Source organism: Labrus bergylta, chromosome 9 (assembly GCF_963930695.1).
Source record: "Labrus bergylta chromosome 9, fLabBer1.1, whole genome shotgun sequence".
Taxonomy (NCBI): Eukaryota; Metazoa; Chordata; class Actinopteri; order Labriformes; family Labridae; genus Labrus; species Labrus bergylta.
This window is the reverse complement of record NC_089203.1, coordinates 7,600,341-7,618,649: the sequence shown is the minus strand read 5'-3', so window position 1 is coordinate 7,618,649 and position 18,309 is coordinate 7,600,341. Positions and strand designations below refer to the sequence as shown.

Sequence of the window (18,309 nt, the reverse complement as noted above, 5' to 3'; positions counted from 1 at the left end):
TACATGTCCATACTTCATTAACTCAAGATATATGATAGGATGGATGAAAAAAATTGACCTCATTTAGTCGTAAGAGCATGAGACTCTTAATCTCAGGGTCGTGGGTTCGAGCCCCACATTGGGTGCTATCTTCATCGTTCAGAACATAGATGTGGAACGTGGGACAGGCCTTTCACGTGAGCTGTTTCACACATCTTATACATGTCCATACATCATTTACTCATGATGTATAATAGTATGCATAACAAAAATTGACATAATTTTCTTCAAAATATAGCCCAGTTAGCGGTGAGCGACGGCAGTACGACTGTATCTCCGCTTTTAATCTCTCTGTCTCGTTCTCATCTATCCTCATCATTGTAAGCCAATCGCGTCGCCCCGTTCTCATCTTTCCTCAAAAATGTTAGCCAATCGCGTGACTGGCATTGCATCTTTAGACTCCGAGCCAATCGCAGCCCTGCAAGCTTGTGCTGCGTGCGAGCCAATCGGAAATGAGCGCTCGCCTCGATATCCCGCCCATACATTTTTGCCGGTAGCGGAGAATCCACTGAACGGGACTCGACTTCATCTCTCAAGGTAAACTGTCATCAATTAAATTATTGTCACTCATAATATATTATTTTCCCGTAGTTAGATTGTTCAACTTTGTTATCCAATTTAACGTTAACTTGACGGTGTTGAATAACTTGACGGTAAGAAGCCGGCCAGTCACCTTGGTTAACACAGAGGATAGCTTCATTCACTAAAATGATTGTTGCTGCTAGAGTTAGAGACGTGTAAGTTATGTTTTTATCTTATTTTGCCGTGTTAACATCGTCATCATCCATAGGGTTTCAGGCTCCTGCATCGGGCCACTTCATCTAAAACAGAATATCTCATTCTAATTCTATATAGCTAACTTAGTTATGAATAAATAGAATCGCCCTATTTAACAAGCTTAATGCGAAAAGCAGATGTATTAGTAAAACATAATGCAGAGTTTAGTTGTGCTAGGCTGTTTATCAATAGATTTCATAATAGCCACGACTGAATAACGGAAAAACTGAGCGGGAAACTGACCCCCCCCCCCCCCCCCACGTTGAATTTATTCAGTTCTGTATTTTACTTTTGCCATACTTTACCCAGTTTTTGTTCTAGTTATGCTGATCTAACAATGGTATTATCCCACAGAGATTTATATATCTTATATTACATCAGCTTATGGTTGCAGCATTAGCCTATGTGTACATATGAAGGGAGTTGATGGGATATTAATTTTGACCTCTTTTGGCCACAGATGGCAACGAAACAAAAAAAGCACAAGGCTATGGGTGATGAGGAGTGGATGTCACGCCTGCGGAGATTCGCTGCTTCAGGGGTTTGGCCCTCTGATGCAGGAAACAGGCCTGCTCCCCGCCAGAAGAAGTGGAATGACCTCTATCTGAAGGTATAGTTGTATTAAGCAATTACAATACAGTCACACATGATAAAGCTAATAGAAACACTTGCTTATTTTTTGTCATGAAATATTACAGATTGACAAATGCCCGATGCAACGGAGGGGACAGGCATCTCTGTTTGGGGGGCCACAGACATGTGGCTGTGGTTTCCACACTAAGAAGGTATTTTTAAACTAACATCAAATTGTTGTGTGCACATTTTTGTTGTTGTGTCGTTTGCTTGAAATGACTTCAAAAGTCTCTGTACATCTTTAGCCTTCCAGCTCAGTCCCTGACACCCCATTTCCCTGTACCACTGTTGGCACTGGTCAAGGGCAAGGCCCTTCAAGCGCTGCTGCTGCTGCCTCCTCAGCATCAACATCTGCTGGACCTGTGCAGAGGCCTGCTTTGAATCTGGCTATGGTAAATCTTTATTCTGTTTGTGATTTTTACCCAATGACTCTTAACTACTGACTTCTATGTTTTACAGAATAAATAACATGATCATGCATCCTGTAAGATTACATTCATTTTCTTTCAGTTTACAAAACCACGGTTTGGCGGGTCGCATGGTGCTGCTTTGAAGCCAAATTTAACTGTGGCTAGGAAGCCTGCAAAGGTACAGTATGGTGACAGTCTAGGCATACATTTGATTTATAGTATTGCTTGTGACATAATTTCTCCTTGGTTAAATGCTTTATCATGTCTTATTATGACACAATGATTTATTATGCCTAGTAGTGATACATGATTTTGTAGATATTCATTAGCCTGTATTTCCTCCTGTTTCTCTCTCAGCCCCTTATTAGTACGTCCCCCAGTGCCACCACAAACGTCGACACTGCAACACCAACATCAGGGAGGACATCATCCCCTGCCCAGAGTCCCAGAAAACATATTAGGACCAGCTCCCCTTTCTCTCTTCCCCCCTCTCCTCTTTCATCAGCCTCAATAATCCCCCCAGCCACTGCTAAAGCTGTAAGAACCCTTTTCAATTGTGTTGTTCACAAATAATTTTTGTGTGCCAAACTTAACCTAAGCAGTTCAGTGATCAATGGTGTGTTCATGTGCTTAAATGCCTTATCATTGCCTGAAGCTATACTTCAAGTTTTAATCTTATATGCCCAATAATGATACACGATTTAGTTTATAACCTTGTATTTCCTCCTGTTTCTCTCTCAGCCCCTTATTAGCACATCGACCAGTACCACCACAAACTTTGGCACTGCAACACCAACATCAGGGAGGACATCATCCCCTGCCCAGAGTCCCAGAAAATATATTAGGACCAGCTCCCCTTTCTCTCTTCCCCCCACTCCTGTGTCATCAGCCTCAATAATCCCCCCAGCCACTGCCGCTGTAAGAATCCTATTGATCATTTTTTGTTGTTGTTGCCAAACATCAAACCCTAACCTAAGCAGTTCAGTGATTTATGATGTGTTAATGTTTTATTTGTGTGTGTCTTTCTGTACATAATTTGTTTATTATTAGGTTGTAACAGCTGCTCCCTCCAGTGCCTCCTCAGACCCTTCTGTCTGTGCCTCCTCTACCACTCCTGGTCCTGATCCTCTCAGCAATATGTCAGCGGAGGATGTGTTGGCTGCCCCTGGCCCTGACCTACCCTGGCTGCCAGTGAAGATGAGGAAGACCATCCCCCTCCAGGACCAGAGATGGATCTCTGCAGCTCTGTGGAGAAACCAGCGGCTACAGACCGACCTGAAGCTGTGGTACGAGCCACCCGGGCCAGCGCTCATCTACCATCAGGCCCCCACTCCAGAGCGCTTTTTTAATCATCGCCTGCTTGTGTGGATGCCGTACCACTTGTGGAAGGTCAGGCTAACCTGTCCTGTGTGTGGGAAGCAGCTGGTGGGATACGGTGCCCACAAGAGAGCCCGTCAGGTCCTTGACGTGGACAGGTACTACCTGATGGTCACAGAGACCCTCAGGTGCAACAGCATTGGTTGCAAAACCAACTACCTGTCCAGCAGCAAGACCATCCTGGACCAGCTTGACCTGGCTCACCGGCTCGAATTCAGGCTCATCCTGACTCAGAAGTGAGTATAAAGACACCACTGTAACAAGCATGTACAAAAAAATGTTAATGAGAATACATATTATTGTGTTACATTGTTTATTTGAAAATTGTCTGTAATTGAAACAGACTGCTATAAGAGGTTTGACTGTCTTTTTGTGTTTGTCTAAATGTCTCTGTCTCTTCCCTTTCTTTTAATACAGATATGCTTGTGACATTCGGGTCATCCGCTTCCTGCGGGAGAGGACCCTGGGCAACAGCCCGTCTCGCTTGGTGAAGCAGCTGAGGGAGAACCACAGCGAGGAGTGGCTGCAGCGCCTCTGCCAGTACCTCGGGGCATGCTCTGACTTTGTGGGCCGGCCCAGCCTGTTCCCTGTGGTGTTTCAGGACCCGCCTGAGCCTGTGGCCATTCCCACCTATAAGTGGATGCTGCCGGTCTACGGGCAGGACATCTTAAGCAGGCTGGAGCACATCAAAGCCAGCATTACATCTACCTTTGGCTCCATCCTGAAGATGGACTCCACAAAGAAGGTACAATTCCTCATCACTGCTCTTATTCTCATGTCACAATTCTACAAAAACGTGTATCAAAGCATCACTCAAACTGACAAAATGACTAAAAAGGGATATTCTTCATCCCTAAGTCGCAATGTTAAAATGATTTTACCTGTAAAAGGCTGTTAAACTGTACTGAAAAAGAATGGTATACTTACAAAATGTAAATACATAAGTCAATACCAGACAAAATGATATGCTAGTTAGACCTAAGTCACTGAATGTTTCCTCTGTATACTTTCAGATCACCAGGAAGTTATCGGGCATTGCCAAGGGGACCAAGGATGCCCATCCCCTTTACCCCATCTTCATGGCTCGTCTGTCCTGCTGCATATTTGAGTGGGATGCAGGTGACGTTGCCTTGCTGCGCCGGGTCAAGAGGGAGCAGCTGAAACGGGAGGGGGTTCCTGGCATCACTGATAGCCTTGTGAACCAGAACATTAGAAAGAGTGAGTTGGTGCTCTACTGCAGAAGGAGGGCAAGAGGAGAGAAGGAGACCATCTCAATGATTGACCTCCTTTTGCAAGAGCTTATGGGGGAGAAGGGCAGTGACTTCCTTGGTGTGCCACTCCTGGACAGGGATAGGATGGCGAACATCTGGGAACAGCAGAGGAAGCATGTAAAATGCATCCAGGATGAGCCAGGTGTTCCTCTCTACACAGAGACAGGATCATCCACCAAGGAGGGCATCATCCTCACCACCTACAGGTGTGCCAGGGGCTCAACATCACTGGAGTCCTTCCACTGCCACCTGGCCAGGTTCATTCCAGGTCAGTTTCAAATAAGTATAACCTAGCTCTTTGACAAAGTATTTAGCATAGCACATGTATCACCTGACATTGTACAAATAGCTCATTGTATGAATTTAAAATATATGTTGTTTTTATTTTAAGGAACCAGTGCCAACAGTTTGAATTTTCAGCTGTACCTCCTGGAAGGCCTGAACAGGTGGAACCAGGACCGTGGTGCTGCGGCACTGGCTGTCAAACCTCCCTCACTCCTCACCTACTCAGGGGACCTTGTGCACTGTGTCAACACCTTCAGTGTCAAGGTGCTTGGAAGGAAACTTGCCCCCTCCTTCCAACCCCCTGCAGTGTATACTGGTGTGTGTCACTTTCCCATCATAATTAATGGTTTTATTTCATACCTTTTAGATATCATTATCATTACTGAGTGAGTTTTATAATAAAGTTTAACAGCTAACTCAGAGTACATATTTAAAAAGGCCATGCAACGGTTTTGTCTTTTGAAGAAGCTAACCTGCTTTTTTAAAAACTCAGAAGCTCTGTTGTGTTGTATGGTTCTGTTTAATTCAACCATGGTTAAGCCAAAAAACACATTTTCAGAAATGAGCAATGAGTATTCTCCTGCCCCCATCACCAGCATGCACTCTAGCCCCACAGATCCCACCACCACCATGCCCTCTGCCCCCCCAGCTCCCACTGTATCTGAGCAACTGTTGGTAAGTGTTTGTGTGATGTACTGCATCATTCTTTATCACATCTGTTTCTTAGTTTCACTGCCAATATGAATATTTAGAATAATTATATTTTAATTTTGTTATATTTTCCAGGCTGTTGATGAGCATAACATGCCAGGGATGGACAGGGTGGACAGCCTGGCAGAGTACCTGGTTGGGCTGAGAAATGAGACGTCTCTCACTCTCAGCAACCAGCAGACCAGCACCATTTTGTCACTGTGGCAAAATCTTCTGCCATTTGACCAGCAGCGGGTGGTCTATGCAGCCAGGTACCAGGAGAGGCTGAAGACGGGGTACTTCAGGTCACCAAAAAATAAATTGGAATTCACCCCCGGTGCGGAGAGCATGAGGCGCTGCGTCCTGGGGTCAAGTGGATCACCTGCACAGTGGCCCGACTGTTGTCGGCTTGTGGAGGCCATCTTTGTCAGGCTCTGTCAGCTGCACAAGAGCCCAAAGAAAAAGGGAAAGGGCAGCCTGACAAGATGGTCTCTCATGCTGAAGGACTATCGGAAGGTTAGGCAGCTGGTGAGGGACAATGGAGCTCTAATGAAGGCCACCACTCTCCAGCTGTATGAGGTCAACCAGACCACCCTCACACAGTGGCACAATCATAGAGTGAAGAGGCAGGATTTGGCAGTCCTTCTGCAGGGGGTCAACCTGCCTGCCCCTCTTCCTGTAGCCCCTGTGCCTCTGCCACCAGCTCTAGGGCGCCCCACCTTTGTCCCTCAGCAGTGTGGACCTCAGCATGTCTACAGTCTGCCCAAATCCACTGCAGGACAGGCACTTTTAAAAAGAAAGCATGCTGCGCCACACACTGCTGCTCCAGCCACTGTCCGGCCAAAGGTGCCCATTCAGAGGCAGTTATTTCCCCTGCCTGCACCTCTGCCTACAGCTGCTCCTGCCCTTGTAAACCCTACCCCTGCCCAAAGCCCCTTGTTGTTAATGTTGGCTGTCCCCTCTCCCAGGCCTATCGCCCCTGATGGACCTCTTCCCCCTCCACCCCCTTCCCAGAGGCCCTACAATCGTCAGGTGGAACATAATAAGTGCCGCAAATGCCATCAGCCCCGGAACAAAGACAGTGGCCACAGGCAATTTCATGGATACATTTATTGCCCCACTTTCGCAGGGATGCCACTGGAGCAGTGGCTGGAAGAAATGAGGAGGAAAAGGGCCGAGAATAAATGATGATTCATTGTTCTCCCCTTCTGTCTGCCCCGTCCTGTATGTCTCTTCACATTTTAGTTTTTTAAAATGCTTACATGGCATTCAAATAAGGAGTGTGTACCGTCCCGTCCATGTAAACACGCTGTAGATACTGCTTGGAAAATCAACCACAGCTGGACTCGAGTGTCCCACTCATTGTAGACAGTCATGACTCACAGAGTCTGCTGCAGGTGTAAAATCTCAAGTTCAGAGATTCAGATTCAATCTACAGCATTAGTCTGTTTGAGGCTAGAGGCTAAAACGCCAAATATATCATTATTTTGTTTAAAGGAAATGTCCTAAAATGTGAAATGTGCCTTTTATTTAAATGTTTTTAGATTTTTTAATTGAAATATGTCAATAAATGTGTGTGCTTCTACTCCAATTCTTACATTTGACTTATTTCTTAGCAATTTGACAAAGTAATATAAAAATTATATTACAATAATATTTGCTATTTTTTAGTAAGTAAAGTCTTATATCTAAAACAATTAGATGACTTATGTCAATACCACTTAACTTCTGAGAAGAAATGAAAAACAAACACAATATCACTTTCCTACACATTTTGAATGCTAAACAGAATCAAGTATTGTTTTCTTATTTAAAATTACTTTTTCATCTGAACAATCCAAAACACTTTGTGAAGTTTGTTTCGGTCCAGACAGGGTTCGAACCCCCGTCCTTCGGATCCAATCTTCCCCTATTATCCCCCATATGAAAACTAGAAATATTCATCATTTTGAGTAATTTCTAAAATTTTATGAAAACTAATGACTTGGAGTAACTTTTGACTTGCAGAAGGGCCATTAAGAGTTCTTCTTTCTTTCTCTTTTTTCTCTTTTTTCCTCTTTTTCCTCTCCTTTTCCTCCTTTTCCTCCTTCCCCCTTCTCCCCCTTCTTTCCTCTTTCTTCCCCCCCCCATACAGACTATTGTTCCCCAGCTTTAGCGGAGTCGGTAGAGCATGAGACTCTTAATCTCAGGGTCGTGGGTTCGAGCCCCACATTGGGTGCTATCTTCATCATTCAGAACATAGATGAGGAATGTGTGACAGGCCTTTCACGTGAGCTGTTTCACACATCTTCTACATGTCCATACATTGTTTACTCATGATGTATAATAGTATGCATAATAAAAATTGACGTCAATTTCTTGAAATTGTAGCCCGATTAGCTCAGTCGGTAGAGCATGAGACTCTTAATCTCAGGGTCGTGGGTTCGAGCCCCACATTGGGTGCTATCTTCTTCATTCAGAACATAGATGAGGAATGTGTGACAGGCCTTTCACATGAGCTGTTTCACACATCTTTTACATGTCCATACATCATTTACTCATAATGTATAATAGTATGCATAATAAAAATTGACGTCATTTTCTAAAAAATATAGCCCAGTTAGCTCAGTCGGTAGAGCATGAGACTCTTAATCTCAGGGTCGTGGGTTCAAGCCCCACATTGGGTGCTATCTTTATCCTTTCAAACATAGATGTGAAACATAGAACAGGCCTTTCACGTGAGCTGTTTCACACATCTTATACATGTCCATACATCATTTACTCATTATGTATGCATAACAAAAATTGACGTAATTTTCTTAAAAATATCACCAGGTTAGCTCATTCGGTAGAGCATGACACTCTTAATCTCAGGGTCGTGGGTTCGAGCCCCACATTGGGTGCTATCTTTATCGTTCAGAACATAGATGTGGAACATGTGACAGGCCTTTCACGTGAGCTGTTTCACACATCTTATACATGTCCATACATCATTTACTCATGATGTATAATAGTATGCATAACAAAAATTGACGTCATTTTCTTAAAAATGTAGCCCGGTTAGCTCAGTCGGTAGAGCATGAGACTCTTAATCTCAGTGAGCTGTTTCACACATCTTATACATGAGCTGTTTCACACATCTTATACATGTCCATACATCGTTTACGCATGATGTATAATAGTATGCATAACAAAAATTGACGTCATTTTCTCAAAAATGTAGCTCGGTTAGCTCAGTCGGTAGAGCCTGAGACTCTTAATCTCAGGGTCGTGGGTTCAAGCCCGACATTGGGTGCTATCTTCATCGTTCAGACCATAGATGTGGAACATGTGACAGGCCTTTCACGTGAGCTGTTTCACACATCTTATACATGTCCATACATCATTTACTCATGATGTATAATAGTATGCATAACAAAAATTTACGTAATTTTCCAAAAAATATAGCCTGGTTAGCGGTGAGCGACGGCAGTACGACTGGATCTCAGCTTTCAATCGCTCTGTCCCGTTTTCATCTTTCCTCATCATTCTAAGCCAATCGCGTCGCCCCGTTCTCATCTTTCCTCAAAAATGTTAGCCAATCGCGTGGCTGGCATTGCATCTTTAGACTCCGAGCCAATCGCAGCCCCGCAAGCTTGCGCTGCGTGCGAGCCAATCGGAAATGAGCGCTCGCCTCGATATCCCGCCCATACATTTTCGCCGGTAGCGGAGAATCCATTGAACGGGACTCGACTTCATCATCGCTCAAGGTAAACTGTCATCAATTAAACTATTGTCTGTCACTCATAATATATTATTTTCCCGTAGTTAGATTGTTCATTGTGGTTAGTTTGACTAGTTTGACTGACTGAATGTGTACAGGGTAAACGCTAGCTAGTTAAAGAAACTTTGTTATCCAAGTTTAACGTTACGTTAACTTGACGGTGTTGAATAACTTGACGGTAAGAAGCCGGCCGGTCACCTTGGTTAACACAGACCATATCTTCATTCACTAAAATGATTGTTGCTGCTAGAGTTAGAGACGTGTAAGTTATGTTTTTATCTTATTTTGCCGTGTCGTGTTAACATCGTCATTATCCATAGGGTTTCAGGCTCGGCTCCTGCATCGGGCCACTTCATCTAAAACAGAATATCTCATTCTAATTCTATATAGCTAACTTAGTTATGAATAAATTGAATCGCCCTATTTAACGAGCTTAATGCGAAAAGCAGATGTATTAGTAAAACATAATGCAGAGTTTAGTTGTGGTAGGCTGTTTATCAATAGATTTCATAATAGCCACGACTGAAATAACAGAAAAACTGAGCGGGACACTGCCCCCCCCCCCCCTCCCCCTCCCCCCCCTCGTTGAATTTATTCAGTTCTGTATTTTACTTTTGCCATACTTTATCCAGTTTTTGTTCTAGTTATGCTGGTCTAACAATGGTATTATCCCACAGAGATTTATAAAGTCCTGTCTTATATTACATCATCTTATGGTCGCAGCATTAGCCCATGTGTACATATGAAGGGAGTTGATGGGATATTAATTTTGACTTCTTTTGGCCACAGATGGCAACAAAACAAAAAAAGCACAAGGCTATGGGTGATGAGGAGTGGATGTCACGCCTGCGGAGATTCGCTGCTTCAGGGGTTTGGCCCTCTGATGCAGGAAACAGGCCTGCTCCCCGCCAGAAGAAGTGGAATGACCTCTATCTGAAGGTATAGTTGTATTAAGCAATTACAATACAGTCACACATGATAAAGCTAATAGAAACACTTGCTTATTTTTTGTCATGAAATATTACAGATTGACAAATGCCCGATGCAACGGAGGGGACAGGCATCTCTGTTTGGGGGGCCACAGACATGTGGCTGTGGTTTCCACACTAAGAAGGTATTTTTAAACTAACATCAAATTGTTGTGTGCACATTTTTTGTTGTTGTGTCGTTTGCTTGAAATGACTTCAAAAGTCTCTGTACATCTTTAGCCTTCCAGCTCAGTCCCTGACACCCCATTTCCCCGTACCACTGTTGGCACTGGTCAAGGGCAAGGCCCTTCAAGCGCTGCTGCTGCTGCTGCTGCTGCCTCCTCAGCATCAACATCTGCTGGACCTGTGCAGAGGCCTGCTTTGAATCTGGCTATGGTAAATCTTTATTCTGTTTGTGATTTTTACCCAATGACTCTTAACTACTGACTTCTATGTTTTACAGAATAAATGACATGATCATGCATCCTGTAAGATTACATTCATTTTCTTTCAGTTTACAAAACCACGGTTTGGCGGGTCGCATGGTGCTGCTTTGAAGCCAAATTTAACTGTGGCTAGGAAGCCTGCAAAGGTACGGTATGGTGACAGTCTAGGCATACATTTGATTTATAGTATTGCTTGTGACATAATTTCTCCTTGGTTAAATGCTTTATCATGTCTTATTATGACACAATGATTTATTATGCCTAGTAGTGATACATGATTTTGTAGATATTCATTAGCCTGTATTTCCTCCTGTTTCTCTCTCAGCCCCTTATTAGCACGTCCCCCAGTGCCACCACAAACGTCGACACTGCAACACCAACATCAGGGAGGACATCATCCCCTGCCCAGAGTCCCAGAAAACATATTAGGACCAGCTCCCCTTTCCCTCTTCCCCCCTCTCCTCTTTCATCAGCCTCAATAATCCCCCCAGCCACTGCTAAAGCTGTAAGAACCCTTTTCAATTGTGTTGTTCACAAATAATTTTTGTGTGCCAAACTTAACCTAAGCAGTTCAGTGATCAATGGTGTGTTCATGTGCTTAAATGCCTTATCATTGCCTGAAGCTATACTTCAAGTTTTAATCTTATATGCCCAATAATGATACACGATTTAGTTTATAACCTTGTATTTCCTCCTGTTTCTCTCTCAGCCCCTTATTAGCACATCGACCAGTACCACCACAAACTTTGGCACTGCAACACCAACATCAGGGAGGACATCATCCCCTGCCCAGAGTCCCAGAAAATATATTAGGACCAGCTCCCCCTTCTCTCTTCCCCCCACTCCTGTGTCATCAGCCTCAATAATCCCCCCAGCCACTGCCGCTGTAAGAATCCTATTGATAATTTTTTGTTGTTGTTGCCAAACATCAAACCCTAACCTAAGCAGTTCAGTGATTTATGATGTGTTAATGTTTTATTTGTGTGTGTCTTTCTGTACATAATTTGTTTATTATTAGGTTGTAACAGCTGCTCCCTCCAGTGCCTCCTCAGACCCTTCTGTCTGTGCCTCCTCTACCACTCCTGGTCCTGATCCTCTCAGCAATATGTCAGCGGAGGATGTGTTGGCTGCCCCTGGCCCTGACCTACCCTGGCTGCCAGTGAAGATGAGGATGACCATCCCCCTCCAGGACCAGAGATGGATCTCTGCAGCTCTGTGGAGAAACCAGCGGCTACGGACCGACCTGAAGCTGTGGTACGAGCCACCCGGGCCAGCGCTCATCTACCATCAGGCCCCCACTCCAGAGCGCTTTTTTAATCATCGCCTGCTTGTGTGGATGCCGTACCACTTGTGGAAGGTCAGGCTAACCTGTCCTGTGTGTGGGAAGCAGCTGGTGGGATACGGTGCCCACAAGAGAGCCCGTCAGGTCCTTGACGTGGACAGGTACTACCTGATGGTCACAGAGACCCTCAGGTGCAACAGCATTGGTTGCAAAACCAACTACCTGTCCAGCAGCAAGACCATCCTGGACCAGCTTGACCTGGCTCACCGGCTCGAATTCAGGCTCATCCTGACTCAGAAGTGAGTATAAAGACACCACTGTAACAAGCATGTACAAAAAAATGTTAATGAGAATACATATTATTGTGTTACATTGTTTATTTGAAAATTGTCTGTAATTGAAACAGACTGCTATAAGAGGTTGGACTGTCTTTTTGTGTTTGTCTAAATGTCTCTGTCTCTTCCCTTTCTTTTAATACAGATATGCTTGTGACATTCGGGTCATCCGCTTCCTGCGGGAGAGGACCCTGGGCAACAGCCCGTCTCGCTTGGTGAAGCAGCTGAGGGAGAACCACAGCGAGGAGTGGCTGCAGCGCCTCTGCCAGTACCTCGGGGCATGCTCTGACTTTGTGGGCCGGCCCAGCCTGTTCCCTGTGGTGTTTCAGGACCCGCCTGAGCCTGTGGCCATTCCCACCTATAAGTGGATGCTGGCGGTCTACGGGCGGGACATCTTAAGCAGGCTGGAGCACATCAAAGCCAGCATTACATCTACCTTTGGCTCCATCCTGAAGATGGACTCCACAAAGAAGGTACAATTCCTCATCACTGCTCTTATTCTCATGTCACAATTCTACAAAAACGTGTATCAAAGCATCACTCAAACTGACAAAATGACTAAAAAGGGATATTCTTCATCCCTAAGTCGCAATGTTAAAATGATTTTACCTGTAAAAGGCTGTTAAACTGTACTGAAAAAGAATGGTATACTTACAAAATGTAAATACATAAGTCAATACCAGACAAAATGATATGCTAGTTAGACCTAAGTCACTGAATGTTTCCTCTGTATACTTTCAGATCACCAGGAAGTTATCGGGCATTGCCAAGGGGACTGCCCTCTGGCTTTCCTCAGTTAGTAACGAGGTGGGTCAGATCTTGATCAGTGTCCTGACTGCTCAGGAAGGCTCTGGGCTGGACCTGATGGTGGCTGATCTCATCCGGAGGTACAGGGAAGCAGGTGTGGCTCCTCCAAAGCTCCTGTATGTGGACTGTGGATGCTGCAAGAAGGATGGGGAGGAGACCAAGCTTAAGGCACGATTTGGTGGCTGGCCAGACGTTGTGGTCAAGCTGGACATTTATCATTTCATGCGGCGGCTGGCATCAGGATGCACCAAGGATGCCCATCCCCTTTACCCCATCTTCATGGCTCGTCTGTCCTGCTGCATATTTGAGTGGGATGCAGGTGACGTTGCCTTGCTGCGCCGGGTCAAGAGGGAGCAGCTGAAACGGGAGGGGGTTCCTGGCATCACTGATAGCCTTGTGAACCAGAACATTAGGAAGAGTGAGTTGGTGCTCTACTGCAGAAGGAGGACAAGAGGAGAGAAGGAGACCATCTCAATGATTGACCTCCTTTTGCAAGAGCTTATGGGGGAGAAGGGCAGTGACTTCCTTGGTGTGCCACTCCTGGACAGGGATAGGATGGCGAACATCTGGGAACAGCAGAGGAAGCATGTAAAATGCATCCAGGATGAGCCAGGTGTTCCTCTCTACACAGAGACAGGATCATCCACCAAGGAGGGCATCGTCCTCACCACCTACAGGTGTGCCAGGGGCTCAACATCACTGGAGTCCTTCCACTGCCACCTGGCCAGGTTCATTCCAGGTCAGTTTCAATTAAGTATAACCTAGCTCTTTGACATAAAGTATTTAGCATAGAACATGTGTCACCTGACATTGTACAAATAGCTCATTGTATGAATTTAAAATATATGTTGTTTTTATTTTAAGGAACCAGTGCCAACAGTTTGAATTTTCAGCTGTACCTCCTGGAAGGCCTGAACAGGTGGAACCAGGACCGTGGTGCTGCGGCACTGGCTGTCAAACCTCCCTCACTCCTCACCTACTCAGGGGACCTTGTGCACTGTGTCAACACCTTCAGTGTCAAGGTGCTTGGAAGGAAACTTGCCCCCTCCTTCCAACCCCCTGCAGTGTATACTGGTGTGTGTCACTTTCCCATCATAATTAATGGTTTTATTTCATACCTTTTAGATATCATTATCATTACTGAGTGAGTTTTATAATAAAGTTTAACAGCTAACTCAGAGTACATATTTAAAAAGGCCATGCAACGGTTTTGTCTTTTGAAGAAGCTAACCTGCTTTTTTAAAAACTCAGAAGCTCTGTTGTGTTGTATGGTTCTGTTTAATTCAACCATGGTTAAGCCAAAAAACACATTTTCAGAAATGAGCAATGAGTATTCTCTTTTCGTTCCCAGGAGAGCTGATAGGTATTGACTACCTGTACCGCCAGACAGGAAGGGCAATGCAGAATGTTGACCCTGAAACAGAGGAGACGGAGCAACTGTTGGAGGATGTGGCTGTTGAGGAGCCAGAGGATGAGGGTTTTGATGATGGCGGACATGACCCCACATTTGACATTATTCTGCCTCAGCCAGTCTGGCCCCACAGCTCCCACCACCAGCATTACCTCTGCCCCTCCTGCTCTAACCACCAGCATGCCCTCTGGCCACCCAGCTCCCACCACCAGCATGACCTCTGGCTACCCAGCTCCCACCACCAGCATGACCTCTGGCTACCCAGCTCCCACCACCAGCATGACCTCTGGCCACCCAGCTCCCACCACCAGCATGACCTCTGGCCACCCAGCTCCCACCACCAGCATGACCTCTGGCCACCCAGCTCCCACCACCAGCATTACCTCTGCCCCTCCTGCTCTAACCACCAGCATGCCCTCTGGCCACCCAGCTCCCACCACCAGCATGACCTCTGGCTACCCAGCTCCCACCACCAGCATGACCTCTGGCTACCCAGCTCCCACCACCAGCATGACCTCTGGCCACCCAGCTCCCACCACCAGCATGACCTCTGGCCACCCAGCTCCCACCACCAGCATGACCTCTGGCCACCCAGCTCCCACCACCAGCATGACCTCTGGCCACCCAGCTCCAACCACCACCATGCCCTCTGCCCCTCCTGCCCCCATCACCAGCATGCACTCTAGCCCCACAGATCCCACCACCACCATGCCCTCTGCCCCCCCAGCTCCCACTGTATCTGAGCAACTGTTGGTAAGTGTTTGTGTGATGTACTGCATCATTCTTTATCACATCTGTTTCTTAGTTTCCCTGCCAATATGAATATTTAGAATAATTATATTTTAATTTTGTTATATTTTCCAGGCTGTTGATGAGCATAACATGCCAGGGATGGACAGGGTGGACAGCCTGGCAGAGTACCTGGTTGGGCTGAGAAATGAGACGTCTCTCACTCTCAGCAACCAGCAGACCAGCACCATTTTGTCACTGTGGCAAAATCTTCTGCCATTTGACCAGCAGCGGGTGGTCTATGCAGCCAGGTACCAGGAGAGGCTGAAGACGGGGTACTTCAGGTCACCAAAAAATAAATTGGAATTCACCCCCGGTGCGGAGAGCATGAGGCGCTGCGTCCTGGGGTCAAGTGGATCACCGGCACAGTGGCCCGACTGTTGTCGGCTTGTGGAGGCCATCTTTGTCAGGCTCTGTCAGCTCCACAAGAGCCCAAAGAAAAAGGGAAAGGGCAGCCTGACAAGATGGTCTCTCATGCTGAAGGACTATCGGAAGGTTAGGCAGCTGGTGAGGGACAATGGAGCTCTAATGAAGGACACCACTCTCCAGCTGTATGAGGTCAACCAGACCACCCTCACACAGTGGCACAATCATAGAGTGAAGAGGCAGGATTTGGCAGTCCTTCTGCAGGGGGTCAACCTGCCTGCCCCTCTTCCTGTAGCCCCTGTGCCTCTGCCACCAGCTCTAGGGCGCCCCACCTTTGTCCCTCAGCAGTGTGGACCTCAGCATGTCTACAGCCTGCCCAAATCCACTGCAGGACAGGCACTTTTAAAAAGGAAGCATGCTGCGCCACACACTGCTGCTCCAGCCACTGTCCGGCCAAAGGTGCCCATTCAGAGGCAGTTATTTCCCCTGCCTGCACCTCTGCCTACAGCTGCTCCTGCCCTTGTAAACCCTACCCCTGCCCAAAGCCCCTTGTTGTTAATGTTGGCTGTCCCCTCTCCCAGGCCTATCGCCCCTGATGGACCTCTTCCCCCTCCACCCCCTTCCCAGAGGCCCTACAATCGTCAGGTGGAACATAATAAGTGCCGCAAATGCCATCAGCCCCGGAACAAAGACAGTGGCCACAGGCAATTTCATGGATACATTTATTGCCCCACTTTCGCAGGGATGCCACTGGAGCAGTGGCTGGAAGAAATGAGGAGGAAAAGGGCCGAGAATAAATGATGATTCATTGTTCTCCCCTTCTGTCTGCCCCGTCCTGTCTGTCTCTTCACATTTTAGTTTTTTAAAATGCTTACATGGCATTCAAATAAGGAGTGTGTACCGTCCCGTCCATGTAAACACGCTGTAGATACTGCTTGGAAAATCAACCACAGCTGGACTCGAGTGTCCCACTCATTGTAGACAGTCATGACTCACAGAGTCTGCTGCAGGTGTAAAATCTCAAGTTCAGAGATTCAGATTCAATCTACAGCATTAGTCTGTTTGAGGCTAGAGGCTAAAACGCCAAATATATCATTATTTTGTTTAAAGGAAATGTCCTAAAATGTGAAATGTGCCTTTTATTTAAATGTTTTTAGATTTTTTAATTGAAATATTTCAATAAATGTGTGTGCTTCTACTCCAATTCTTACATTTGACTTATTTCTTAGCAATTTGACACAGTAATATAAAAATTATATTACAATAATATTTGCTATTTTTTAGTAAGTAAAGTCTTATATCTAAAACAATTAGATGACTTATGTCAATACCACTTAACTTCTGAGAAGAAATGAAAAACAAACACAATATCACTTTCCTACACATTTTGAATGCTAAACAGAATCAAGTATTGTTTTCTTATTTAAAATTACTTTTTCATCTGAACAATCCAAAACACTTTGTGAAGTTTGTTTTGGTCCAGACAGGGTTCGAACCCCCGTCCTTCGGATCCAATCTTCCCCTATATGAAAACTAGAAATATTCATCATTTTGAGTAATTTCTAAAATTTTATGAAAACTAATGACTTGGAGTAACTTTTGACTTGCAGAAGGGCCATTAAGAGTTCTTCTTTCTTTCTCTTTTTTCTCTTTTTTCCTCTTTTTCCTCTCCTTTTCCTCCTTTTCCTCCTTCCCCCTTCTCCCCCTTCTTTCCTCTTTCTTCCCCCCCCATACAGACTATTGTTCCCCAGCTTTAGCTCAGTCGGTAGAGCCTGAGACTTTTAATCTCAGGATCGTGGGTTCGAGCCCCACATTGGGTGCTATCTTCATCCTTTCAAACATAGATGTGAAACATAGGACAGGCCTTTCACATGAGCTGTTTCACACATCTTATACATGTCCACACATCATTTACTCATGATGTATGCATAACAAAAATTGACATAATTTTCTTAAAAATATCACCAGGTTAGCTCATTTGGTAGAGCATGACACTCTTAATCTCAGGGTCGTGGGTTCGAGCCCCACATTGGGTGCTATCTTCATCGTTCAGAACATAGATGTGGAACATGTGACAGGCCTTTCACGTGAGCTGTTTCACACATCTTATACATGTCCATACATCATTTACTCATGATGTATGCATAACAAAAATTTACGTAATTTACTTAAAAATGTAGCCCGGTTAGCTCAGTCAGTAGAGCATGAGACTCTTTATCTCAGGGTCATGGGGTCGAGCCCCACATTGGGTGCTATCTTCATCGTTCACAACATAGATGAGGAATGTGTGACAGGCCTTTCACGTGAGCTGTTTCACACATCTTATACATGTCCATACATCGTTTACTCATAATGTATAATAGTATGCATAACAAAAATTGACGTCATTGTCTTAAAAATGTAGCCCGGTTAACTCAGTCGGTAGAGCATGAGACTCTTAATCTCAGGGTCATGGGTTCGAGCCCCACATTGGGTGCTATCTTCATCGTTCAGAACATAGATGAGGAATGTGTGACAGGCCTTTCACGTGAGCTGTTTCACACATCTTATACATGTCCATACATCATTTACTCATGATGTATAATAGTATGCATAACAAAAATTGACGTCATTTTCTTAAAAATGTAGCCCGGTTAGCTCAGTCGGTAGAGCATGAGACTCTTAATCTCAGGGTTGTGGGT

At 45.3% G+C, this 18,309-nt stretch overlaps 4 protein-coding genes and 3 non-coding genes across 7 annotated transcripts; all 7 read left to right on the top strand.

Annotated features, from left to right (window-relative positions):
• The first annotated feature begins 1,292 nt into the window (after nucleotides 1-1,292).
• Nucleotides 1,293-4,251, top strand: LOC114918884 (uncharacterized). The gene is made up of 8 exons (XM_065959107.1): nucleotides 1,293-1,426; nucleotides 1,515-1,601; nucleotides 1,695-1,841; nucleotides 1,960-2,037; nucleotides 2,217-2,396; nucleotides 2,601-2,777; nucleotides 2,910-3,472; nucleotides 3,654-4,251. The coding sequence occupies exons 1-8, from the start codon at nucleotides 1,307-1,309 to the stop codon at nucleotides 4,132-4,134; spliced, it is 1,833 nt and encodes a 610-aa protein (XP_065815179.1). The 5' UTR covers nucleotides 1,293-1,306; the 3' UTR covers nucleotides 4,135-4,251.
• On the top strand, nucleotides 4,202-5,365 carry LOC109978134 (uncharacterized). The gene is made up of 2 exons (XM_029276178.2): nucleotides 4,202-4,775; nucleotides 4,899-5,365. The coding sequence occupies exons 1-2, from the start codon at nucleotides 4,202-4,204 to the stop codon at nucleotides 5,180-5,182; spliced, it is 858 nt and encodes a 285-aa protein (XP_029132011.2). The 3' UTR covers nucleotides 5,183-5,365.
• Nucleotides 5,366-5,371: 6 nt separating this feature from the next.
• LOC136180021 (uncharacterized) lies at nucleotides 5,372-7,049 on the top strand. Its single transcript, XM_065959109.1, has 2 exons — nucleotides 5,372-5,467; nucleotides 5,579-7,049. Exons 1-2 carry the CDS (start codon nucleotides 5,390-5,392, stop codon nucleotides 6,668-6,670), a joined length of 1,170 nt encoding a protein of 389 aa, XP_065815181.1. The 5' UTR covers nucleotides 5,372-5,389; the 3' UTR covers nucleotides 6,671-7,049.
• An 802-nt stretch (nucleotides 7,050-7,851) lies between these two features.
• Nucleotides 7,852-7,924, top strand: trnak-cuu (transfer RNA lysine (anticodon CUU)). The gene has a single exon. It is a non-coding gene; the product is annotated as a tRNA-Lys (tRNA).
• Nucleotides 7,925-8,075: 151 nt separating this feature from the next.
• trnak-cuu (transfer RNA lysine (anticodon CUU)) lies at nucleotides 8,076-8,148 on the top strand. The gene has a single exon. It is a non-coding gene; the product is annotated as a tRNA-Lys (tRNA).
• A 764-nt stretch (nucleotides 8,149-8,912) lies between these two features.
• LOC110003528 (uncharacterized) lies at nucleotides 8,913-15,478 on the top strand. The gene is made up of 13 exons (XM_065959009.1): nucleotides 8,913-9,210; nucleotides 10,014-10,163; nucleotides 10,252-10,338; nucleotides 10,433-10,588; nucleotides 10,707-10,784; nucleotides 10,964-11,143; nucleotides 11,348-11,524; nucleotides 11,657-12,219; nucleotides 12,401-12,728; nucleotides 12,997-13,801; nucleotides 13,927-14,136; nucleotides 14,414-15,226; nucleotides 15,338-15,478. The coding sequence occupies exons 2-12, from the start codon at nucleotides 10,014-10,016 to the stop codon at nucleotides 15,157-15,159; spliced, it is 3,480 nt and encodes a 1,159-aa protein (XP_065815081.1). The 5' UTR covers nucleotides 8,913-9,210; the 3' UTR covers nucleotides 15,160-15,226; nucleotides 15,338-15,478.
• A 1,895-nt stretch (nucleotides 15,479-17,373) lies between these two features.
• trnak-uuu (transfer RNA lysine (anticodon UUU)) lies at nucleotides 17,374-17,448 on the top strand. The gene has a single exon. It is a non-coding gene; the product is annotated as a tRNA-Lys (tRNA).
• The last annotated feature ends 861 nt before the right edge of the window (nucleotides 17,449-18,309 follow it).